Source organism: Lepisma saccharinum, chromosome 2 (assembly GCF_977018435.1).
Source record: "Lepisma saccharinum chromosome 2, izLepSacc3.1, whole genome shotgun sequence".
NCBI classification, from domain to species: domain Eukaryota; kingdom Metazoa; phylum Arthropoda; class Insecta; order Zygentoma; family Lepismatidae; genus Lepisma; species Lepisma saccharinum.
The window spans coordinates 168,369,554-168,396,712 of record NC_139230.1 but is presented as its reverse complement, the minus strand read 5'-3'; the positions used below and the strand labels follow the sequence as shown (position 1 = coordinate 168,396,712).

Genomic DNA, 27,159 nt, shown 5'->3' with positions numbered 1-27,159 from the left:
ATTTCTAGCTAACCTACGATTTTGTATATGGAATATCGATCGAGTTGGTGTTTTAAGTCCACTTTCTTGCACAGTAAGGCTAATCGGGACTGGACCTACAGTTTAAAGGGGGATCCGAACCACCATGTGTCTCCGCCGGGTATCGAACCCAGGACCCCTTGACCCCCACTGCGCCATCGGGGAGGCCCGTGTACGTGGAATATGAAACGAGAAATGTGTGCTCCCACCGAAAACTGAACTAGATTTTCCTTGATTGCTATGGGAATTTGTTTCGGGATTTGTACTAAAACATATTTTCTCGTTGCTGGAAACATATTTGTTCATGTAATACAAATCCCGAAGATGTTGAGCCTGGAAAACTTTTCAGAAAATGACATAAGATTGTCTGCGCATGCGCAGTAAAGCTTCTTTCGTATCTTCTTTCTCCCTTCTCTTTGTAAGTGTTTTGTCTCTTCCTTCTATCTCTCTCTTTTTCTGCCTCTTTATCTTCTCCTTTCTCTCGCTTTTCTATTTTCTCCCTTCTTACCTCTCTCTTCTTTATTTCTTTCTCTCTCGCTTCTCTATTTCTCTCTCTCCCTCTCTCTCTCTCTCTTCTCTATTCTTTCTCTCGTTTTCCATTTCTCTCTTCCCTCTCTCTCTCTCTTTCTGGTTTCTCTATTTCTATCTCTGTCACTATTCTCTATTCTTTCTCTCGTTTGTCCATTTCTATCTTCTCTCTCTCTCTCTCTCTCTCTCTCTCTCTCTCTCTCTCTCTCTCTCTCTCTCTCTCTCTCTCTCTTTCTGGCTTCTCTATTTCTATCGCTCTTTTGCTTCTCTCACTCTACGTGTGTATGTGTGAGTGTGTTATCTCGCTTTTTTATTTCTCTTTATCTGTCTCTCACTTATTTTTCCTTTTCTCTCTCTATTTTCCATTCTCTTATTCTCAACCGCTTCTTTCATTTCTTTTTTTTCTATCTTCCTTAAAGCACTTCCTTCTCATGCGGTTTTCCGATTCAGATACCTTCTTGGAATATTTTCTGCTGATGTAAGAAACACTCAAAATATTGTGATATAAATAGAGACCGGATTTTAAAGGGAAGTCCTTTTTTATTTTTCAACACGGATCATGGAATAAACAACAACAGTCTTCCACCAACAAGATTACATGGTTTTGACTTCCCTCTTTTCCCCCCGTTTTCAGCCCACATTCCCTTTTTCCCCCTTTTTTAAAAACATTTTCCTTTCTTTTCCCATTATTGACTAATTTTTCAGCCAACATTCCTTTTCCCTCCCCCTTTTCAAAACATCTTCCTTGGTCCCTTTATTGACAGATATCAAATATTTTGTACGACTGTATTTTCCCCGAACAAGACATTCAACAATTGTCTATTTGGTGCAATTTAGAGAAAAAAGAACAAGCGACTTCTACCTTACCTTCCTCCATGAGTGTTGGGAGCACGTTGCAGCGATTATTTGAAACAATGCGAACTGGGCTTACGCAGCAACAAACACATTGTAAGCGGCACTCCTGTTGGGTTGAAAGTGTATTTATCTTTTAGATTTAGACTTTTATTATGGAGTATTTTAGAATAGTTTTAACTTAACTGTGTGACAGTGACGACAGTATTGTCAGTGAATTGGCGAAGCCAGGTACGTACAAGTGGCAGCAAGCTGCGGAAAGCCGTTTAAAGGAAGATTTAATCGAAACTAATGGTAAGATTATACCTTCAAGAAAAGGAAATGAAAAAGGACTATTGTTTATTTCTGCACTCCACTAAAAATAGTTTGGTCAACTGGGGTAATTGTGAACAGGGGTATTTGTGAACACTGGTCAGTACAGACAGGCTATTACTGATATGACCATTTTTATTATTGTGATGTATGTATTTTTCTTGGAGATGATGATTTTTGGACTCCACTTTATGAAGTTTTACAGTCCATTTTCCCAAAGGCTTTAAGAAAAAGTAGTTTTCAGTTTTCTCAGTCGTTAAAAACTCAGGTATGTGTTGCATTCTGTTGCAGTTCTATTCAAACTTTTTGGTGTGGCTGGTAGCTTAGGCTTTTGCCTTTCACACTACAGGCATGTTTTCTCAATATTTTGTGTGGTTTAAGAGTTATTCCCATTTAAAATTCTCTTCTTGGGGTAATTGTGAACAGTGTTTTGGGGTATTTGTAAACGCTGAATGGAGTTGTCACATGCACTATATTCAGTTATACTTTAGATATTGATGGGGTTGAGTACACAGAAGCTTCTTCTGAAAACGTAAAACCAGGTTGTTACATTCTCGCAAAATGTTTCGGTAATGTAAGGGACAAAACTGAATACAGATGCATTTGCTGTTTCCAAGAATGTGATAACGAAGAAGGTGAATTGATCGTGAACGAAATGACTGTAGTTGATAATGGAACAAACTTTGCACCTACAGAAAAAAATATATGCCATTCCATTTAATGACATCATCGCTGTGTTGCCAGACCCGGAAACAAAATATTTTCAGAGAAACCTGTGTCGTATTTCCTGGAAAGGTAGATGTTATGCAGAAAATGTGATATACAGTAATATGCTTTTTTTTTAGTCACATTAGGCTACTTTGTTTTCCTTTGTTTTACGAACTACATTTGTTCTCTTTGTTTTATTAGTACAGTAGGCTACTTGTAAGTTTTCTTCAAACAAGGCACAAAGTTCAGTTAACTCCAGAGAAAAGGAAAATAAAATGTTTCATACAACTGTTTCTTTCCCATATTTGTTTGTACACTTGTGTCCTGTTTATATGTTTGGAGAAATATCAAAAAGTAAATATTTGAAAGATATAGAAAGGGTCTTCATTTCCCCCATTTAAAGTAATGGTAAAAAAGGGGTATTTGTGAACGGGGTAATTGTGAACACAGGTACATTGAACACTTACTGACAATGTTTGTGCACATCATTGATCCACATGTCATCCATTCACAAATACCCCACGGATACACTCTACAGGTCTTGTAGAAAAGACAGACCATGTTCACATTTACCCCAGAAATTGAAAATCTCCCAAAACCTGAAGGGGTAATTGTGAACATCAATTTATTCCGTAGTTATGCAATATTTCAATATGTTTTTTCTTTATTGTATCAACAAAAGAGCATATGCATTCTGGTTATCCAGGAAAAAAGATTTTAAACAATACACGTTCTGAGTTCTGAACCTTCAAAGTCCAAATTTGTTTCTCGCGTTCACAATTACCCAGTTCACCCTATTTAAAATTAAAGCACAATATATACCATTCATATATATATAAAAGGGACACATTAATACTAAATTTAATGTATTCCTTTTTATATATGAATGGTATATATTGCGCTTTCATTTAAAATAATATTTTTAGTGGAGTGCCAAAAAACTATAGTCTTTTCTTTCCTTTTTTGTCCTTTGTAGAGGAAAATTTTTCCCTTTAAAATCCGGTCACTATTCATAAATGATCGTGAATTCATGTAATCACACACACACACACACACACACACACACATTTTTTTTTCGTTAAAATAGAACATTGTCAGGTACCGGTACGGTGTACCGTTGCATACCGCCAGAAAAACAAAAGCACTGTGCGTGATGCCATCTTTGTTTCTGGTGTTTCATCCACTATAATGAAAACAATCAGCATGAGTAAACATGGTTGCTCGCATAAATCCCAAAACAAATCCCATAGTGTAACTTGACTGTGCAACATAAACATTGGACCGAGCAAAGAATTATGCCCGAGGAAACCAGAACTTCCATTTCCCAGTGTTTTCAGCTTTCTTCTTATTGGATGTAGAATAAATACGTAACACTTTCACTTTCTCCAGCGTCTTTCAAGAGCGAACAAAGGCCGTGATAGAAAGAAGGTCACTCAAAGCGGATCAGCGAAAAATAACACATATTCCAAGATAATAACAGGCCGAATGCAGGCAACATCACATAAGACTTTCGTCGCGCTTTCAACCAAGCGAGGAGGAAAATAACATCGTCGGTTTCTTCTTCTTTTTTTTCACAATCAAGTCTTTGCCAAATCACCACAACAGCACTTTCTCGGCAATTTACTGAATAGAAGGTAACTTATAATAACGGTCAGTTGTGCCCGAGGGTGTCAGGCAGCAGAGCGTGCGAAAAACTGCAAAAAACGATCGTTTCAAGTAAAAGAAAAAAATAATGTTAGCTTCGATTGGTGTCGTGCAGCTACTGTGGAGCGAGAAGGGATAATGCCCTCCCTTGAGAGTAAAATAGCATGTGATCATACTGGAAGTTCTTCACAACAACTTATGACTTCGTCTGCACAAGGAAGAGTGGTGAAGGAAGAAGGGTTATGGAGAAGGAAAAGTGGTGAAGGAAGAAGGGTTATGGAGAAAGAAAAGTGGTGAAGGAAGAATGGTTATGGAGGAAGTAGGGTAGTGCCGGAAATAGGCTGGGGTTAAGTAGTAGTCGTGGAGAAAGATGAAGAAATGGTGGAGGTAGAAGGTTATGGATGAGGGAAAGTGGGCTATAAGAAGGGTTATGGAGGAAGTAGGGCAGTGCCACAAATAGAGTGGTGGATAAGGAGTAGTCGTGGAGTAAATAGAAAGAATGGTGAAGGAAGAAGCAATAATGACGAAGAAGTGGTGGAGTAAGAAGGGTAGTGCCACAAATAGGGGGTGGGGGGCAAGGAGCAGTCATGGAGGAAGTTTATAGAATGGTGGAGAAGTGGTGGAGGGTGAAGAGTTATGGAGAAGGAAAAGTGGTGAAGGTATAAGGGTTATGGAGGAAGTAGGGTAGTGCTAGAAATAGAGTTGTGGACAAGGAGTAGTCGAGAAAGAAGAAGGAATGGTGGAGAAGTTGAGAAGGAAGAAGGGTTATAGAGGAGAAAAAGTGGTGCAAGAAGTTAAGTAGTGGAGAAGGAAGAGTGGTGGAGATTGACTGATCTATCCCTCTACACTCATCTCGAAGAAGTTGGATGAACTAGATGACTAAAAATTTTCCATAATCCCCCTCAACCTGTTAGTCCAGTCAAATTTAGTATTTAGTACTTCCTTCTATTTAATATGGTGAAGCTATTGGTAACAGGAGGTGGTCATTTCCTACTACAAGCAATGCGCCAAAGGAAGTAATTGAAAGTAGTGATCGACTTAATTGAGAAGAAACTAAAATCAATTTTGTAAGCAACATTACCACAATAAAGAAAATTGCTAAATTTTCATATGAGAATAATTTTTCAAAACAAAATTGCTAAGTCAATTTAAAATGTTCCTATCACAACAAATAACAGCGGCCTGCATGGGTTTGGATGACTTGCAGATGACTGGGGTTTCTGAATAATTTCAGAATGCTGATTCCAAAAAGGAAATCCATTTTTACCCATCACGTCTAGATTTTCAGAAAATAGCAGTATATTAATAATTTCACAATAAAATGTGTAGTTCCATTATTTCCTCCATAGATGGCTCTGTTTAGAGGGTGGTATAATATTGGTTTTCTACAATACAAAACCTCCAATTTTGAACTATGCATGCACATAGAATAGTAAGCATTTAATCCACCTTCTATCTTCACAAGACACATTGACATGAAAATTGTGAACTTTGATTACGGAAGTTCCATTTTCGAAATCCCTCATAAAAATTTCCTTCACAAAATGTAACAAACTCAATGTTATAATATAGTGGATTGATTATACATAATGACGTGAAGAAATATCCTGACATGATGGGAAGAAATGGATGTCGTATCCGTCATCAGCATTCAAAATACTTCCAGAATCACTTATTGATTTGTAAACAACCGAAATTTCCTTTGTTTAAATTGATTTTATTGCGTTCTGTAATAGGCGTAATGGAATGGCCAATATGATAATTTTTATTGTGAAATTGTGAAAAATCCTGATGTGATGCGGAAATTGGATGTCATTTTCGTGATCAGCATTCAAAACACTTCCAGAATCACTTATTGATTTGGAAACAACCTAAATTTCCCTTGCATGCATTTATTTTGATGCTTTAAGTAATAGATGTAATATAATGGCGAATATGAGAATTTTGACTGTGAAATTGTTAAAAATCCTGACGTGATGGGAAAAAATAAATGGATGTCATTTCCGTGATCAGCATTCAAAATACTTCCAGAATCATCTATTGATTTGAAATCATCCGAATTATTTTTCCCAAAATGCAGGGCTGTGTAATAAAGGAACCACGCCACAGTCAATCTAACAGTACAAATAAAATACACTGAATTCATCGATCGTCAAATATATCCAACCGTTTTGAACACAGAGAAAATTCCTTATTCGATGCTGGACAAATGTGTTTATCAATAACAAGCTAATAAAATATAGATTTACCACGAAAAGCGATACTTGAAATAGATTTTAATGCCTAACAACTATATGCAATGAAATTTGAAGGAATGACAATATATTTCTAAAATAAAAGTACAGTATAAATAAAGAAGGAATACTAAAGAAAATGACAAGGTAAAAATTAGTTGATTCCCACGATGCCACTGAAGCTGTGTCGAGAATGTTCGTAGTTGCCCACTCACAGTTAATTCTGCATTTAAGCTGGAATCTGACATGCCAGTACGCCCCCGCCGAGCGTCACATACGTCTTGGGAGAAAAGGGTAGGTCTTGTTTTGTCACATGCAAGCAGATGTGTGAGGTCGGTGGGAAAAGTTTCTCCTTGTGTGGGAGGCCACAGCTGTTCCATCTCTACTTATTACCGCAATTACATGTACTTTCACTTGAACATTGCTTCTCGTAATTGAAGGAGTAAGACGAAAGTGGAATTACTCAAGAATTGGATTTCTAAATTACGTGCAATTTTATAGGCTTCCGAGAAAAATCTCATTGTCTTGTCAATTGTTACATGCCTTCCCTATTAAGGGGCGTAGTTGTGCTTAAATAAAAAGCTGGGCGGACTTTACTTCGCTTGTGTGAAATTGCCAGAGAGCAATACAAACAAGTTAAATGACACACTACAACTGTTTTCTTTTTTATATCTAAATCTTGAGCTGAGAATGAGTACCTTCTTTTGAAAGAGTTCCCTCGTCTGGCCAAGTGGGGGACCTTAGGTGCCCCACAGTATTTTTTTTTTTTATTCTTCTAACCTATGTGACGTAAAATATTGTTATTTTTTGTATGTTTCGCTTTCTAAAATACTCCCCTTTGGACATCTTATGTTTTGTTTTTGGAACGGCAATTTATCCTAAAGTGGCATTTTATTGCAGTGAGATCCACCACTCTTCGTGTTTACGCCGCCAAAATTTTTCATTATTTTATATATAAATGCGAGGATCTATGCCCTTCTATTTAGTAACTTATTGTTTTTATTTGGTTATTTATTTTTATATAGGTATTTTTGTATAATAATAATGTAAGGATGTTTAGTTTTCTGGTGAAGCCAATATTGTTCGGTTTGCCTTGGCGTTACAAGCAAGCACTCGCAATTTTTCAGTGTTGAAGAACAAGCAAGTGTCTTGCAAAGAAAATGGAATTCCATTAGCATAGAGTATATAATTTCTTAACTATGCAAGAAACACCACTGAAAAATCATTCGTGCCCATTAATGATCCAGTCATCAAAGATTTTCCTTCCGAAAAGTATGTAGCCTCGTGGATTAAAGAAAGATACCATTCTGAAACTGACGAACCTCACCAGCCGAGACAACAGCGGGCTGTTTTCCACCAAGTTTCCATAGCACAGTGCTGATATTTTACACATATTAAAGTGTTCACAAGCAACTTGTAGGTATGTTAGATAGAATTTTAGTTTGAACTTGACAATAGAAATTTGGTCAAGCTTTCTATGTTACTAGTTTGATAGCTCATTTTGTGTATAAGTTTCGGATTTCTTAGAATATAAACATACTAAGTGTTTCTAAATTCCGTTTAAATGTTATCATAAGATTTAATGCAGGGTTGTTAAAGGTCAGGAATTTTAAATAAATTCAATTCCGGTCCAGGAGAGAAAATCAGCAAGCGTTAATAAGTTCTGGACCGTAAAGAACCTTTTTATCTGTAAGGTATTTCAATTAGGTCCAGGAACCTTTTTTCCGGATCAATTTAAATACGGTCCAGGAACCTTTTTTTTTCAATGAAACAATACGCAACTTGGACCGAATTTAAATTGTGCGAGAAAAAAGGTTCCGGTCCTACAGCAGAACCCAATAGAACCCATTAGAATTTTTAGGTTCTTGGACCTTTAACAACCCTGATTTGAAGACTAAAATTGGTAAACGCTGTAAGTGCCACAATAATTCAAACACCGTTTTCCACGTTAAACTGTGAAATGTGCCATGCTCTATAATGTGGTAAACGTGAAAAGTGGCTGGTAGCCCTCTAAGTAGTTCAAAGGGCGTGTAAAGAGATCACTAGTGTGAACGTTCTTACGGGCTGTTGTGCTGAACGATGCGATTTCCCAATACTTTCGCTTTTGGCACTTACAACGTTTACTACTTTTAGTCCTCATTTAATGACCTAGGTTTAAAATCCAATAGTTTAGTAACATATACAAATTTGCATACCCATAGATCCTACCTCCCGAAATGAAATCACAAATATGCCTCCAAAGCAAAAAGCTTAAGTCTCACAGTGGGTACAACTCAAGTGTTTTTTCCATAATTTCCAATGGAGGGGGTGTAAGAAAGTTTGTTTCTGGGAGGGAGGCAGCCCGTAAGTACGCCCGTGTGGGTAAAAAATTATTTGAAATATATTTCTTTATAATTTCCACTCAGTGCGTGAAGTCACCATTCTCCGTACCTTTCCATTGACTCTTCCGACTGCCGGGACCTTGAATTACAGCTGTGAGAATTTGTTAGTTCCGCTCACAGGGCTGCAGAAGCACTGCCTGGGTAAATGTTACCCACACGCGCGCTCATACGTTTCAGTTTGGTATTGCAACATATTCTTTTTTCTTATTTTTTTCAATTGCGTAATAACAACAAAAATGTTCAAAATTAATAAAATTCGTTTAATCAACAGAGGTTTTGATATTTAAATTCTTTAAAACGATTATAATTTGAATTTAAGAAGTAATTTTGCTTGTGGATGAAATTTACCCTTGTGTCTTAACGCTCATTTTACAGTGTTTTTTCTCATCTTTATCAATTGCGTAATGCAACAAAATGTTCAAACCTAATGGAATTACTATAATCAATGAAGATCTTATTATTTACATGCTTTAAAAAAATATCATTCGGATTTACGAAACAATTTTGCTTAGGAGTAAAATGTATCCATCGCGCATCCTGCCGGGTTAAGTGAGATAACGCAAGAACGACCTCTTTGAGAAGTAGTGAAAAACTGGGGAGTTGATAAACATATTGAGAATATGTGAATGTATATCATTAGTTCCTCTGCTTAGTTCCTTTTCTGCACAAACAGGAAGTCCCTTTGAAGTTTCCTTTGTGTTCCTTTTAGCCATCTTTAAAAATAATAGAATGAATGACTATGCTCTGAGCGATTATGGCCATTTTGTAAAATTAATTTATACCTTATAGCCATACGATGAAGCTTAAGTTATATTTAATGTATGGAATGATGTGTAATCTTAAACGCTATGTAGCTTTCTTTTCTAAATGTATATATTTATAAATATGCACCTTGAACTCTTCAAAACTGGTGATATTAGCCAAAAGTTTCATAAAGATTGTTTTTCAATTCACTTTATACTACTTTGTGCTCTAATGGGCTAATCTAAATAAAATAAAATGCATCAACTTAAGGTAGAAGAAGGTTCCTGTGCGTGAATTTCTTGTACGTACCAAGAGTTGACGATGATGATAACTTATACCTTCATTTTCCCCATCTATCTTAGAGAGAGCGAGAGAGAGAGAGAGAGAGAGAGAGAGATATGACACAATACACACAATCAGGTTATTCATCCATCCATCTAGATATTAATTCAAGGGGTTGACAACTTTTGCTTCAAGTGTAGCACATGGAACGTTTCTTTTCATTCACAACACAGGTAGAATGGATAAGCTACTAAGTACAATATATTTACGACACATATTGTTACAATGCGAGATAAGAACGCAACATATCTCAATGCGTACGTGCTAACACAAAGGGAGCCAGATCAACCTTTATGGATGCGTTATCTCTTCAAATTGCATTCCGAGAATAAGCTTTCGGGAATGTAATTGTTTTCAATGCCAGAAGTTGTAAACCTTGTTTACTATTGCCATATCTTGATTGGCTTTGAAATTTCCATCGTAAGTCGTAAAGCTCATGAGTTCATTCAAGAAACCATGAATGTACATGCGGTTACACCATCGAATGACCCATTAAAAATCCTTCGACAAAATTTGTAGGATATTCCAATAGCTCCGGTTAGATAACGCACATATGTATAAGTGTGTTCCTGAATTTGCAGTTTCATTTTGTTTTTATGTCGCTCTTCTATCATTCTTGGTTAATCGCGACGATAAGGATGAAGGATATATCAATGAAGGGTGGAAGAAAATTAGCACAGTGAATCATTCGTTTCTCGTAGCGCTCCCGGGTTCGATATCCGTTGGAGGCACATAGTGGTTCGGATTCCACTTTAAACTGTAGGTCCAGTCCCGATTAGCCTTACTGTGCACAAAGTAGACTTAAAACATCAACTCAAACCAAACCAAATGTCTCGTAGGGCGCTAAGTTAACCATTCTGCCACGGAGGCTTCCGTCACTTAGTTTCTTCACCAGATAGAGAAGACACTTGTCCAAATCAATTACTTTTGTTAATTAATTACTGAATAAAATTAGGTATGGACATTTACTTTTATGATTAGGAAGAGTTTTAAAAAGTGTATGTGGTTCTCTAGCTTGTGATAATTGAATAGTTGAGGTTGTTCACAAACTATTACATTATAAACAGACTGAATTACGATACTGAAGATTGTGGATTCTGTTTCTTTGAGATCACTTTCAAATACTGAAATAAACCTAATCAGAACTGGGACATATTTCGAACGAGAATGGACAATGTTCAGTTTCTTGTAATCACTCATTGTTAGTGAGAGTAGCAAGACAACTTTTCATATAATAAATAATACGGACTATTTTTATCGCATTTCATCGCTTCATAATATCCTGTGTGCCGACCTCCGTGGCGAAATGGTTAGCACAGCGCGCTACGTCGCCAGGGGTCCTGGGTTCGAATCCAGGCCTGGTCGCGGGCATTCTTTGTGAGAGTCCCTTCATCAATTTCATCATATTATCACTCATCCCCGTCGTCGCGGTTAGCCAAAAGTGGTAATCCCGGTTTCGAATTCCGGGTAAGACACGGATGTTTGTTTTTGTCCTGAACAAGAAATTAGAGAATTAAGTAATATACTAGTTTAGCGTACGAGAGAAAAGAATGACGGGGAAACCACCGTTTAAAGGTTTTCCTTTAGTAAAATTTACAAAAATGGTCAGCGCTTACGATTTTTGGTCCCAGGTTCGATTCCCGGTGGTAGTCCCAAAAATTTCGGTGTTGACCCAGTATCGTGAGGACAATAGGGGATATGCTTGAAAGCAATGGTAACAGACCCTGGTCTCTCACGCAAGAAAGCAGGGGACAATTGGACACCCAACGACAAGCCGATTGTAGCGTCGTTGCTTTGTAATCAAGGTGTCCCGGGTTCGATACCCGGTGCAGGCACATGGCACAGTGGTTCGGATCCCACTTTAAACCGGCGTCCCGATTAGCCTTACTGTGCATAAAGTGGACTTAAAACACCAACTCAAACGAAACACCAAACCAAGACAAGCCGTTTGACAGGACTGTTTCCGGCAAGAGGTTTGTTTGTTTTTATTAGGAAATTTCAGTTGAACCATGTCAAACGTTTCGATGTTAATAAGGTAGTTGTCCATTTAAGATTGCATGCAAAAAAAAAAAAAAACACTGCCACTGTCGTGTTCTTTGTGCAGACTTCGTTAACAATTGTGCAAACATGCACGGAAGAAAAACATTTCCCAATATCCTCTGCGCATCACGTACATTTATCTCTTAGAAAACACATTTCAGCAACACCTGCAAACTCGTGCATTACCATGATTAAAGTAAGCAATGCATCCACTAAGCACGATGTATGAGAACAAACACGTATGACGTCTTGAGCAAATGTCTCAAGATTTTCATCATCCAAATTCCAGAAATTCTGTTCAAATGTGAACAACGTGCCTTCCAGTTGGTTAATAATTGTGCCTCTTGCAAAATTCTACTAATGGGAAAGTCCGTAAGACGTTTGGTTTCCACTCGAGGGAATCGAGTTCGATTCCCAGAGTGGGCCATCTCAAGTAGGAATTTATCTGCCAATGTCCCTATCCGAGCGTCTCTGGGATACCTGAAGGAAATATTTATGTCCCAAAGTGCCCTGAGCGTGGTGACGATCACTCCCATCCACTGTGTCTGGAATCGAAAATTTGTGATGACCTACTCCATGGGCCTTAGTAGAGCGGTGCAATACAGAGTGAACAACTTCAACTGGCGTGGAATATAAGAAAAAGGAAAATAAAAAAATGTTACCTGAATTTAGTATTTTACATTTTTTTTTACATGCGAGTTCTGATCAACGTCACTTCCGACAGTGTTGCCACAACATGAGATTATGATTTCCCTTTACAAGACGCGAAATGTTCCTTTTTCATCCGATTTCCCCCCTTCCTCTTAGAAAAATTGAAATCTCAATCACAAAACTCACAACCAATTACTATCATTTATCGAATACCAATTCATAGAAAATGGTATTATTGATAGAATGAATGACAATAATGAATAAGAGATAATATTATTAATAGCAGATTTTGCGACACTGTCTTGCTTGCCTCGTGAATGAGGAAGCCTGTCACGTTCTAGGTCTAAACTTTGATATCTCTTTGATTTGACTTGGTTTATTTTGCTTCGATATTCTGTCACTTTGGGCTAATCGCGAAGATGAGAATGAGTGATGTGTTCCCCGTGTCAGGGTAACAAGTGTTTCTTTCCTTATTGAAATATTTATTAATATGTTAATTAATTAGTTAATTACGTGTATAAAATATGCATGTGTGATTAGTGTATCTTAATTTATTATGTATTTTTAGGTTCATATATTACCTGTATAGAAACCATGTAGCACTCTGCTCTTTCTTCGTGTCTCGAATGTTCAGGCAAAGGCGAGCGTTTTTAGCTGTTAAAAATCAAAACTTTTGAGGCGCCAACCAAAGGTGTATAAACTCCCAGATGAGACTGGGGGAGGCCGGCAGGCAACAACACTTCCTAGTCAGTTGTTCATCAGCCTAATCATTACCAGTGCACACTTAAGAGTCGGTTAGTTCATTGAACTCTCCAGCCTAACTATTGCCTATTTTTGGGGAAGCAGAAAAAGGTTTTATAAGCTATTGCCTTGACTCATCTCACCTAACAGGTCAATAGGTGCCGGGGATTGCCCCGAGTTTTTTTATTTCCTGGAGGTGAGGCCTGCTCGAAAAAGTTCTTCTTTTTTTTATATAAGCTGTTGGAACTGTGACTTGGAAGGGAGAGGCTGTTTTGCTTCGGTCAGATCGGATCGGAGGACAGATCTCCCGCAACGGATGCTGTAAGAGATTGGATTGCCGGGCAGGCTAGTGGCTAGGTGTCCAATATTCAGGTAAAAGGGTGGTTTGTTCTGGATGTTATTTGGAAGCAATTACGGTGCGCCAACCAGCCTAGTGCCTTGTCACCGTGGAGTGTTGTGTAATGTACACGTCGGGTGATCTCGCACCTATTAAGACGTTTCTTGGAGAAACGCGAGTCTACCTTGTCACAAGCGTACTTCCGATATAATGCATGAAATGCAAAGCATCCAGGTACAAACATTAGAGATTTACAACATCACAAAAATTAAAGTTTTGGCCCGATAATTAGAGAAAGGAACGTTCGGATACTACTTGTGTATATTTAAAAATTACGTTAATTAATCTTTAGAAAATACCCAAAATTTCTGTTTTTAATTTCACAGTTGCTGGACATGATAATTTATCCTCTACAACAGTAAAGTTTCGCAAATGTTATCCGTTGTCTCTTGCTATTTGTAGTTAATGATATAATTATGTAGACGTGTTGCAACCCACATGTATCGTCGTACAAAGAAAGATACCCCTAGACAAATCAGAGCCGAGTTGGAAGTGCACCGAACCTTGAATGCGGAGGTAAAGTGTGGGTGGACCAAGCAAGTAACAGATGATATGATGAAATAGATGATGGGACAATCACAAATAACACCAATGCTCAGACCGGGATTCGAATGCGACACCCTGACGTCGTAGTGCGCTCTGCTAAACCCTCTTTGTTTTTATTTAAAGGAAACACATCAAGCGGTAGTTTCCACCATCATTATTTTTCTCTGTTTTCACATGTATCAGTTTTTCACTAATTTTCGTCTTGCTCATTTTCTCATTGAGGACAAACACAAACATCCATGTCTTAACCGGGATTTAAACCAGGAACCCCTGGCGTCGTAGATCCAGTCTCAATTGACGTATCCGTGCATAAAGTGAACTTAAAACAAAACCTGAAAACTAATATAATACTAACAGTCACGTATAAGCTACATACATCAGATACCATGGGAAGTTCTAAATTTTGAAGGGTTGTATCGACCTTAGTATTACCATAATTCTCTTACCAAACTGTACCGTGGTAATGCACTGGCACATTTACAATGTAAATATTAACATGTGTCTATCCGAATCCAGAGCGTGGGAGGCAGGCGGTTATTTTGCCCCGGCCACAGAGTTTTGGGGGCACCAAAACGATACTCTGGAGAGGGGTTTGTGTGTATTTATATCCTCCTAGGAGGGAGAGGAAGAATGCCTCAGGCTGTATCTTCGCCCCGGGGGAGGGAAACTTCGTTTCAACTCTGCAGAACAGTAAATTTATAATTTTGCATTAGCTTAACATGAATTCGTTTCAGTTTTATATTTACCAATCAAGCAACCTTTTATGTCAATAGATATTTATTTTTAAGCCCGCTTTAGAAGAAATCATTTTCCTTAGAATTTTTCTTAACATTTATGCCATGACCAAAACGCTAAAGAAGAAATGTTAAGAAAAGTTATGGCATTTCAGATACCATGGCATATCTCATGGCATTTCTCAAAGATAGAACCGGCTCTATTTCCGTAGCATTTTTCGTAGCATAACCAAACAGAAGCAACCTCATGGTCACGAGTGCAAATGTAATGGCGTTCTCTTGAGATGTAAACAACGTATCACTTCACACTTTTAAACGACTATAACTATTCAACCGAGAGGAATAACGTTTCGTATTAAATGGTTTTAGATAGACAAGAATGGCGCTGATTAAATACATACTTTATAAAGTTTACTAAACACGTATGGGAGAATATTTTAGCTTTTTTCAATTGTAAACACCGTGCACACAGCATTGACGGTGTAACTCGACGTGCCTTTCGTGCTGTATGTATTGTACATTTTAATTGAAACAGTTAACCGAAATGTTCCATAAAATGCTTTCGTGTAAACTACTATCTGTTATAAGATTTTTGGAAGCATTTGCGTAGCATTTATGCTAGCTAAAACGTTAAAGGAAATGCTTTCGTCTAAAGCCGGCTTTACATCTAGGATTCTATTCATATATGTTTTTCTAACAGCAATATCAATTATCGCGCAAATAATATAATTAAACAGAGTACATTTTTGCAATTACAAAAAGGTGGAAAATATATACACATTCGTTAACAAAATCGAAACAATCTGCGTTAAAAAAAACAACATAGAAACTGAAAAAGCATCAATTCAGTTTCCTTGCAGTAATAGTATTCTTCTTACAGCCCTGTGTTTCTGCTCCGTAAACGAAAGTGAGTTGCTCTTCGCAATGAAAAATATAAGTTGTTTCCAGAAAATATACATGTGAAATCATTTATAGAGAAAATGTATTTCGCATGTATTGCCATGTTTTAGCCATTTAAGAATCCTTATTGTTTCATTAAAATATAGCAATAGAAACAAACAACACACAAATCTTGTTCGTAACTGGAAAAAAATATTGTGAAGGTTCCAATACACAGCATTTGGATCATGAAGCTATTGTTATGGTATCAAGCCTACTTTATGCACAGATAGGCTAAACGGGACTGGACCTACAGTTTAAAGTGGGATCCGAACCACTTATGTATCTCCACCGGGTATAGAATCCGGGACCCCTTGATTACAAGGCGACGGCGTTACCGCTACGCCATCGAAGAGACCCTGGATCATGAAGCTATACTCAAGTACAGATATTAATGGTGGGATAGTCTTAGCCATATCACACACTTTATCCTTAGTGTTTAATTACAGTATTTTTCCCCTTCTGCTTTCTGCACTACTATATATTTTTCTCTTTTTGTGATCCACGTAAATCTTTCTGGTGCACACATTCGTAAGACAAAACTTCTAGACGAATTTGGCGTGGAAATGATATGTTCGAGTACAGTATTTTGGTCTTTGCTCACAACTTCATCATCAACCAAGAATTTCGTTCCTGATAGTACTGTAGTTTTCAGAACCTGCAATTGTTATTAATCTTTCCCCGCCAGACGGCTACTTTTCCACTAGATAGAAATCACTAAAGTTACATATCGTGCAACAAAGTTGTAAAAGTTTTAATCCTTGCAGGCGGACGATTCTTCTTGTGGGAAATAGTTTTTCCATGAAAACTGTTACTTTGCGTGATCTTGTAACAACGGTAGGGTTATAGAGGGGCAACGTCCCAATAACTTCTGAAATCACTGCGGCAAAAGTTTCATATTGCGTTTACAGTGCTCAAATAAATCGAACTTGAAATTTCTTGTCTGCAACTGCAACTTTTAGAAAGGATACGGAATGGCGTGGTTATCTTACTGTTGCTTGTAAACGGAAATGGAAGAACATGTATTGTGCGAACATATCCGAAGGGAAGGTATATTTTATATTAAACTCCGTGGCAGAACAACCCTTCGAGGACCAAGGTGGCCAAGGTTTGCCCTTTTTGTTGAGTGACACGTGGTCAATTAATTAAAATAATATTAATTAAAATGTGTAATTTTACTCAGTACTTATGAAAGACACGTAATACGCTCCTCACAAAAGGTTTCAAATATTAAGCACAAAAGATTGGAATACTGTTATATTAGACGATAGGGTTTCATTGATTGGTGTTTTAAATCTACTTGATGCACAGTAAAGCTAATCTGGACTGAACCTGCAGATCAAAGTGGGATCCGAACCAGTGGCTTCACCGGAACCCGGAACCCATTCATTACAAGGTGACTACGATTAGGCGATAAGAGATAGCCAGGGTGGCATATGTCGGCGAAAGCACGAGGACGTCCAGCAGACAGATACCATGTGTTGTTGAATTCCAAGATCTTGCCTATCACCAATTGCCTAATATAACAATATTCCAAACTTTTTGTGAGGAGTGTATTTGTCTGTAAAGCCACTTTATGCACAGACAAGCTAATCGGGGTGGGAAGCACTTATTTTGCATCCAGCGGGAACTGAACAAGGGCATCTCGTCGCCTCGGTGACCGAGCGTGCTAACTGGTATACTCACGATCTCGATACTGAAGGTCACGAGTTCGAGTCTCAGCCTGGATCTGGGCGAATTGCTCAGTGACACACATATGCCGCATATGGAGTGTCCCTTCTTCAGTTTTAGCTATTCACCATCAATCCTCATCGTCGCTAATTGCCCAGAGTGTAAGAAAAGCGATGCAAAATAGTAAGACCGCTAGGTCACGATGACATGCACGGACTTCCGCAGGATTTTTTTTCCAAGGGGGGGGTCAAAGGAGGCATATTTTCCCCCTTAATAGTGATGCCTCCTAAAGAACTGCTTGTCTGAAATTATTATGTTCCTTCAACGCCCTTATAATAATTAACATAAATTACTGTGGCTGAAATGAAATTATGTGTGAAACATATATTTTTTAGGCAGACATTCATTTTCCAGGTGGGGGGCGACCCCCTTTCGGAAGTCCATGATGACATGTAGGGAGTAGAGTAGCTGGGACAGTTAAACTACAAATGTGCGTTTGCGCGAAACAGGAAAGTTCGCATTTTCTAGTAATTCGTCAGTTGAAATTGAGACGTGCGTATATTGCAAAAGTATGAAACGTATAAATCCTCCTTTTCAAAATAAATTAATAAATTTGGCCCACAAGTGCATCGACCTCTGAGACGCGTTAGTTCTGTAAGTTTAAAAGAGAACTCCGTTTGCAAGAGGTCTGCACAGGTAACAAAGTCCCCAGTGTGTTGCAAAAGTTCCTGTTACCTAAGTTTCTTTTCTTGTGGCAGATTGTTCGAGGAACAACTGCGAGCAGTGTCCAATGGAAACTCGTCTACAAAGTAACGTACACAGCAACATTGTATTCACTAAGCGTGATGTTCCTCTGCGGCTCTGCCAGCACGCTACGTCAGAAGTAGTCTCGACCCCAGTCGCATATCTCATTCTGCTCGTCCCCAGCGCAGTCGAACGCGTGGCGGGCCTGAGCAGTGTCTTCCATGACAACATTGTGTGTTGATTTCGGGGGCTGTTGGTAAATTGGGAGTGTGTAACAAAGTAGTGAACACGTTTTCTGAAAGTTGAAATTGCGCTTATGGAGTTTAAGTAACATGGCGCGCCCGTGCGGTCAGTTCGAAACGCCTTCGATGTGCGCTTGTAGTTCGGAAGTCTAGTTGACGATGCCACAATGCCAGTGAATGACACGAGCTGTAGGAAGAATGAACTTCGGGGGGCGATGAGCAATGCATCTGGTGTAAGTGCAGTATGATGTGACGAAAAAATAGCACCATGAGCAGCGAGCGGGCAAGTTTCAGATCGGGCGAGTCACGCCCGGCCCGTCTGCTCTTAGAAGATTTACATATACCACGGTTTTGTATGCTGATGGCCTCGCATTTGCACCATCGGCGCTTCTCCGACTCGGACCATGTGATGAAAGGAAAACCTCGCTCTCGCACAGGTAAGTAAACAAATGTCTTTAATGGTTCTGGTACTGGTTATTGGGAAAATGTTAAGTTTTACAATGGATCGTAATCAACATAAAAGAGTGTGTCGTGCGTTTGTTAACAGCAGTACTACTTGTTGAATAAATGTACACACGTGCCGGATATTGACATGTGCGTATCTCTCATTGCAATAAAGTAGGTGAGGATGCGTTGAATATCACCTCACCGAGCAGAAGTTTATAATTAAAATGATTTTAACCCTTTGGTCTACGATTGATGTTAAATTTTCGTAGTTTTCAAATGCAAGTAGCATTTGTAGTTTTCAGCATGTATCTACTAACTTCCATTTTAAAGCATTAACACGTTCTCATTGTCAGCTGCACATAATAAAATCGTAATAAACTTAATGGAAACTATTAGTAGAGGTCCCGGGTTTGATACCCAGTGGAGGCACATAGTTGCTCCGATCCCGCTTTAAACTGCAGGTCCAGTCCCAATGATCCTATCTGTACATAAAATAAAATTAAAAACAAACGATTAGTAGAATGACGATTAATTATGTAAATTTTATTACATTAACATTATTCCATAACATTAATAGTCATTCCAATCTTGCAATTTGGGGCCTCCCTGATGTCGTCGCCTTGTAATCATGGTGGCCCGGGTTCGATACCCTATGTGCCTCCACATCGAAACCGAGTCCCCTTGACTACAAAGCGCGGCGTTACCACTACGCCATCTGAAAGGGGGGGGGCGGTGGGCCATTCGAATTCATGAACACAAGGTTCGAGACGTGAGTAATAAACAGTGATAATAATATACGTCAATTATGATGTTATTCCTCAAGCTAAAGCCGCGCACACATTCTACACTGGAACATGACTGTGTGGAAATTTTTCTCGACACCGGCAACTCTAGGTTGTCTGTCAAGCCCCTTAACCCTTAAATTTTGGAAGTTTCATGTAGCAGGAAACGCCAGCAGATCCTTATTATTTGATTTCCCGATTTTCTCTTCGAACCCAGACTACCGTTTCCAACCAACGTTCCATATTTTCTTCTTGCTATACACGTCAACACTGAGTCATAGTCCGCAATCACAAATAAATTATTATAGAAACGCTCCAAAGCACCCTTTGACTTTTCACACAAACCACTTTCTTATGTCCTTTCTGATCAGCAGTCTCTTCCGATAATGAACAAAGAACGCAATAATTATTTTTTTTCGTTATCTCTTTGTTATAACTGTAATACAACATATCTCTATTGTCGCGTTTAATGATAAGCGCTCTTATAGCCCACCGCCAATAATATTGTTGCGGAAAGAAAAACATTGTTAAAACATTTGCATAGGGCTTACTCGATACTTGGAAATCTCGAGTTATGTGAAGTCAAATCTTTACATTGGTTCTAATAGCAAAATACAGATCTGCACAAAAAGACAACCATGCCAGCAAAAGTTCTGCTGAAGTTAACGGTTCACGTTGTGAGCATTTCCAAAATTATTATAGTAGCCATATGATGGTGGCTGACGCGCATCATGCATTCTTACCCTGTCCCATTCTCAACATTGTTCCCGATCATAAGTGTTTGACCATAATAAGCTCATTGGAGTGATGGTCAAATTACATAAAACAAACATAAACAAACAAAACGAACGTAGAAGTAAGAAGGCATACACTAAGGAGTAAGGTTCGCCCTGTACCCTCGACTATAGCCATGTGGCTGGTTCTGGCAGAGATGTTGTGCAGATGACTGGACATTCGCTTGCTCTCACTTTGTGGGTGTCTGTTATAGTTGCACTGACGTCTGTTTTGTATAATTCCTATTTTATCTGATGATATACTTGGAGGCAAAAGAGAGATTGATTTGCTTCGCCGATCATGAGCTGCACCTAAATTTAAAGTTGAAGTACCAGCAGGATATGTTAGAAAGTTTGATCTCCCATTAGCATAACAAAAACTGAATTTACATAGTAACTTTCTTTCCCTTGGTATTCACAAATCTCATTTCCTATTTTCTAAAGGAACGCAGAAATTTTAACCACAAACTTGCTTCTCCCTTACATGTGATATCATTGGATCTTTCAGCCATATTGTATACCCACAGATAACCCAAAGAAATTACTTGGGCTCATTTTTGAGGGGCTTTGGGTGCATCTCTAGAATCGTACTCTGTTTTATGATGATGTTTTCTCAAATCCATTTAACAGTTTATTATTATAACAATAACAACATTGTGTAAATTTGTGGTTACTTAGGAATTCATCTTGTGGGGGTGATTACTGTATTTTAGATGTCAGGGGGAATTATCCTTTACACCTATAGTCCTGGGGAGGGAGAGGGAAGTCACCTCGACGGACTTTGTTCAATCCGCCTATGGTCTTTAGGTTATCCTCCTTCTTTCCAAACCCTATCTTCTAGGGAAACAAGAAATTATCAATTCATTCAATAGTCATACTATTAGTAATGTTGTCGGGAGATTGACACTTTACACATACTGTACTCTTTATTAATCAAATAACTAAGAATAAGTTTAAATTTTCACTTAGGTTAGATATATATTTCCTTAAACCTGTATAGAAATGCTGGTAAATTTTCAATAGGGTTGCGATCGCCTACATACTTGTATGTACATGCATGCATGTGTAATTTTATGTATATGAGATGGTATTTTTCTCAAACGTTACGCAGGGCCTCCTTCCTGATGGCGTAGTGGTAACGTCGTCGCCTTGTAATCAAGGGGTCCCGGGTTCGATACCCGGTGTAGGCACATAGTGGTTCGGATCCCACTTTAAATTGCAGGCCCATTCCCGATTAGCCTTACTGTGCATAAAATGGACAACAATTCAAACGTTACGCGCTAAATATTTGGCAGCGTTCCTACATATTTGTTGTCCCAGCCACACACATTGATTGGCCAATACATATTAAATGATGCTGCTCGTTGCTCAGTCACCAGAAAACAACAAATACTTGCTTGTCTCTGCGTCATCAGATTCCAAGATCGCTCCCAGCTGTTTTCCCACGGTCTGAACTATGGCGATTGTGTAGTCGCCATTCTTTGGGAGCCCGTGGGGGAACAGGATAGGTGCCAAGCAAAGAATCTAATTTTGCAACCGCTAATTTCGAAACCTGAAAGGTACCTTCAACGCGTAGGATCGCAACTTAATTCAATCGCATCGCTGTTTCCATTTAAATTTTATTCTGCTATCAATGCATAGACCTGAGGAAATATAGTTTGCATTTCCAGATGAGATTAGAAGAAATATGCCTCACTGCTCCGTCACTAATCACAACAATTAGGATGAAAATTGATTAGATGAAAAAGAGGAAGGCACATTCTCAAATACCCATAGCTCCAATATATCATCAGAAGTAAGTGATGAATAAGATCATCTAAACTCTGTGATCTCAGTTTTCATGTCTCAAGTTTCCACAGTATAGTAGTTGCAGGACTGCGAGTATTGCACACATTTGAATATAAAATTAACTATATTAAACACATCTCTGTATAGTAATAGTGTTCTTGCGCGGACTTCATCATCAGAAAATTTCTAGGAAATTAAGATTATGATGTTTGCTCCTGATTGTAGATATGTAGGACAAAATTCTACCTCGTTCGTGTTTTCTCCGTAGCGTTGTACTATACACAAACATTGCACTTGCATGCAGAATGCTAGACTCAATGGGGATTCCCCACTGGTTCTATGTTCGAATCCTGGAAAAGTTATGGTGTTTCATTGTGTTTGGTCCCGCATTTCTTTCATCAAACCACTGTCGTTCTCGGATTAAAGTAAAGGGAAATATTTTTAAAGGAAGGAAATTCTGTTCATGAAATAAGGAATGTACAAGCGTGTACTTTGTTTTGCAATAGCACCTAATACTTTTCATGCTTTTCATTTCAGTTTGTTAAATTTGTATCTGTTTTGACACAAGATATTTTAGCAAAGGTAAAGATATCCCTTGTGCTCTACACTTCTTCATCTTTCAGCAGAGAGGCGAGATAAAACTGAAACTCTGCAAGAATAGGTAATGTCGCTAATTCAAATCTTCACGCAAAAGACAACCTCACAAGAAATTTAGAATTGCACATCGTGTAATTTATGCGATAAAACCATAGAGGTTTTTCTGTGCGTATGTTTGTTTCATCTTTATATCCTTCTAAGCAAAAATAATAACCGCTCAGTTTTATATAGCGTATAAGTGCATGGATATTGCTGTACTCCTTCATGCTTCGTGGAAACTGTACTTTATCCCCTTCTCATTACATTTTTATCCCTCCTGCTTAACTCTGATGAGAATGGCAAACTCAGTGCAACATCCATATCCTACTTTGCATACTTATCGAATCGTGTATGGGCGGGAGTGAATATCTGACATAAATGTACTTTTCCTTCAGATTTCAAAACCGTTGATATAATGTTTTCCTTATGGTTTTAAAAACCCAAAAATTGTTTGTTTTTTTCCCCAGAATTTTTTGGTCATCAACCTCAGAACCATACTTGTGAATATAAAGTTTGGCATTGAGGGAGGGGCACTTGCCTCTGTTTGTTCCTTCCTGGTGACGACCTTGAATTCGTAGTATGTTGCGCTAGCCATTATGCCATCTTAGACCGTTTTTTTTAAATTTGTTCGTACATTTACATCGTGATTTCAGAAGTTTTAGAAAAACAAATCTTGCACTGCGCTTCCAGTCGGACACGGCAGCCTCTCACTCACCTTTCTTCGTCTAATAAGAAACGTTGGGATATTTTACGACGTATTTAAATTTGAGAACATAGTTTCTAAACTATCCTGTTCGGAGAAAGAATTATCTCATGTTTAGAGATAAAGTTGACTTGAGAGATCATCCCTTTTCCTTCTCCGATTGCACAATGTCACGTTTCTTCCTTTTAGATCTTGGACAGTCGCTAAAGACATGCCACCCAGCATTGTTAATCTGTGACAGCTATAATTCATTGCTGCAGAGACTTATAGCCTACTTCTAGGTAGTGTAACGATCGTGCATGCATCCATTGAAAGTTACCTTCGGGCGAAACCCCATTCTTCGTGGCTATGGTCAGAGAAATTTCAATGGATTTATATTGCTTCAGCAGCTGTGAGGAAAGTTTCACGTGACGTCACAATGACGTATGTAGCGTATCACAAACACTGGAGCGTGATGATTGTTGAGGTTTGTGGCAAATGAAACTCACGTCTTCCATACTGAGATAAGGCGATCCTCAAATCATCTCTCCCTCTGTCTCTTGTACTTTTCCTCTAACATACTGACAAGTACCCAACCATTGTTTGATTTAGTCTGTACTAATCATTTCTAAACTCAGCATGTGCTGTCAGGTTGGAATGGCATTTCTAGTGTTGCAGTACTACACATTTCTTCATGTTTGATTGATTCATTTGGCTTTCTTACAGCATGCATCCCGCGACTATTAGGTCTACTTTACCATCGTAAGTGAGAACGAAGGGAAATTGTTTCATAGGTAGTTACGGGTACCATTGCTGACTTGTTAGCTTTAATTGCGGTAGGTCAGGTCAATGGAATTTTTACCATTATATTCTGTAAGCTTCTCTGGAGTTTTAGAAATAAAACCTCTTTTGGAGGGTAGTCACAATGTCAGCGGTCGTGGATTGAAATCCTAGGTTGCAATCCTCAAATAGGAATTAACATGGTAAGATGCATAAGCAATTCAAATTGATTAGAATGAAATCTGGAGACATCTACAATGACCCTCCCATGAGATGACAGCAAGCTGTATCTATGAAACTAAGCCATCTTTATATCAACATCAATTTCAATTTTGCGTCGCTATTATTCCCCTTTAGAATAATCGCGACCACGATGATGATGATTAGACGAGGCTGATGAAAGGAGTACACCGAGGTCTCGAACACTTTCGTTGACAAGATCCCGAGTCCATCGGCCACTAACTGATACTCCCCAATCCTGGTCAGGGCTACTGATGATAATCTGCGATGTACTGCATCGAGATGAAGGGCACTTTCCAAAATGAATACTTATGTGCTTCAAGAAGTTAAACTAGTCGCAACCAAAATGACCCACTGAATTATTACTCAGGGCTATGAAAGTTTGTATCGCTTATGTGGCCGCGGTGGCTCAGTCGGTAACGCGTCTGACTACCATGCTCAAGGGCCCGGGTTCGATCCCCGGCCGGTTCAAATCCGGGAACTTTTCTAACGTTGGAAGCGGCCCCGGCGCCCACCCAGCGTCGAATAACATGGGTACCTGGGGGAAACCCTGGGGGGTAAAGGCAGCCAGGTGCGTGATGCTGATCACATCACCCCCACTCATGACCGGATCAAGAAAGTGTGGGGCGTTACCCCCTATACGCCTTCATGGCGTGGTGCTAAGCACAGGGGATCACTTTACCTTTTTTTACCTTTTGTATCGCTTATGAGAGATAGTAAAAGGTGAAAATGTATAATTCAGGTATCAAGTTTCATACACTTCTCACGAAAGAAGAAGAAATCATGAGAAAGGTTGTTACATATTATACTGTACTATTATTTCATCAGCCGCCTCGGTGCCCGAGAGTGTTGGTGCTGAACTATCTTTCCACGACCGGTGCCAGGTTCGAGTCCTGGAATGTCCCTTCATCAATTTCATCCAATCGCCATTCATTCTAATCGTCGTATGAGCCTAAAGAGACAAAGAAGCAACGAAAAATACAAGTACTTTTACGTTATAACTAGATAAAGACAAAGCTTCTATCTATTAACATAGTAACAAGAAAATGAACAGTTACAAAATTTGCTTTATTTTACTTCGCTTTTCTGTCAAGTGATTACAAAATAATTGATTCTGATATAAAGATGGCTTAGTTTCATAGATCCAGCTTGCTGTCATCTCATGTGAGGCCCAACATAAATAATTTGATTTTTGTTATTTGCCGTCGCTTTTCTTCTACTTTTGACTAATCGCGACGATGAGGATAGATAACGATGTAATTGATGAAGGAACATGCCACCTCCATTTGGTGCAAGGTGGATAAATCTTAATCTTAAACCTCAGCTAGCATATCATCAGGGTAGGGTTCTTTGTAGAAAACGAAACCAGAGAGGATGCCTTCCAATGGAGACGTTTAAACGAATATACTATTTAAACACAGGATACATGGAATCAGAATATTTACATGATAAGTTCTTCTATAATTCTTATTTACAGTCAATTTTCATTTCAATATGATTTTTATTATTTATTTTGTTGATTTGTATATTCTTCTCTCTGGACTTCCCTCGTAAGGTACGATCTGGATCTGGACTTCCTTCTCAATGGACGGTCTGGATTTGGACTTCCTTCTCAATATGGAGGATCTGGATCTGGACTTCCTTCTTAATGGACGTTCTGGATCTGGACTTCCTTCTTAATGGACATTCTGGATCTGGACTTCCTTCTTAATGGATGTTCTGGATCTGGACTTCCTTCTTAATGGATGTTCTGGATCTGGACTTCCTTCTTAATGGACGTTCTGGATCTGGACTTCCTTCTTGTCTTCTTTGTGAACTTTCCTCTCGATTTCCATTTATTTATGTTTTTGACGATTTAATGAATTCCTTTATCCTATTCCAGCTTTTTCCTTTATGCGTTGGGAATTATACTAATATCCTCCCTTGCGCCTGCGATTGGAACGCGCCAACACTAACTGGATACAACAGAGTGTATACTTGGTGCCAAACGACTGACACGCGCATCCAAGTAGGTGCTACGGTGAAACGCGCAACCAAAAGTGCTGTGGGGCGTCGACTGGAACGCGCCGCCACTGATGTAAACAAAATTTCCGCTATGAGAATGGTAAATCAATCAGACAGATTCAATATCTGTTCAAAGACACAAACTTGTATGTGCTTTGACTTCTTTAATTTGATTTATCGAATATATATATTAATTTATTTATTTTATATTTCTTTACCTTCTTATAGTAGATTTTATTGTTTTTCATCTTTCCCATTCGTTTTATTCCTATTTATATGTCAATTCTTAATCTTGCACGCCTGGTGCTGCCAGCTCTGTTTCGCTTTGGCAAACTATTTACATTATTTGTTCCTATTGAGTACGTAACAAACACTCGCAAACACCCTGCCCAAGCCGCGATTCGAACCCAGAACCCCTGGCGTCGTAGCCTGATGTGCTAACCATTCCGTCACGGAGGTCGGCTTTCATATGTTAGTGCGCTAGGTGTAGAGTGTGTATATATGGACCAGTTAAGGGATATTTTATATTGTACTTTTTGTGCATTGTAATGGTAATTAT

The 27,159-nt window shown here is 38.6% G+C and overlaps 1 protein-coding gene across 4 annotated transcripts in view; it reads left to right on the top strand.

The window, feature by feature from the left end:
• dop (microtubule-associated serine/threonine (MAST) protein kinase dop) overlaps positions 1-27,159 on the top strand; it is a 1,057,607-nt gene that overhangs the window by 786,838 nt on the left and 243,610 nt on the right. The window contains exon 1 of one of the 4 annotated variants that reach the window (XM_083117699.1): positions 18,420-18,905. The exons of the other annotated variants lie outside the window; for them this stretch is intronic. Within the exon in view, the coding sequence (XP_082973825.1) occupies positions 18,737-18,905 (169 nt within the window). The 5' untranslated portion in view covers positions 18,420-18,736. Of the gene's footprint in view, positions 1-18,419; positions 18,906-27,159 lie in introns of those variants that run through there. 4 annotated transcript variants of the gene reach the window in all.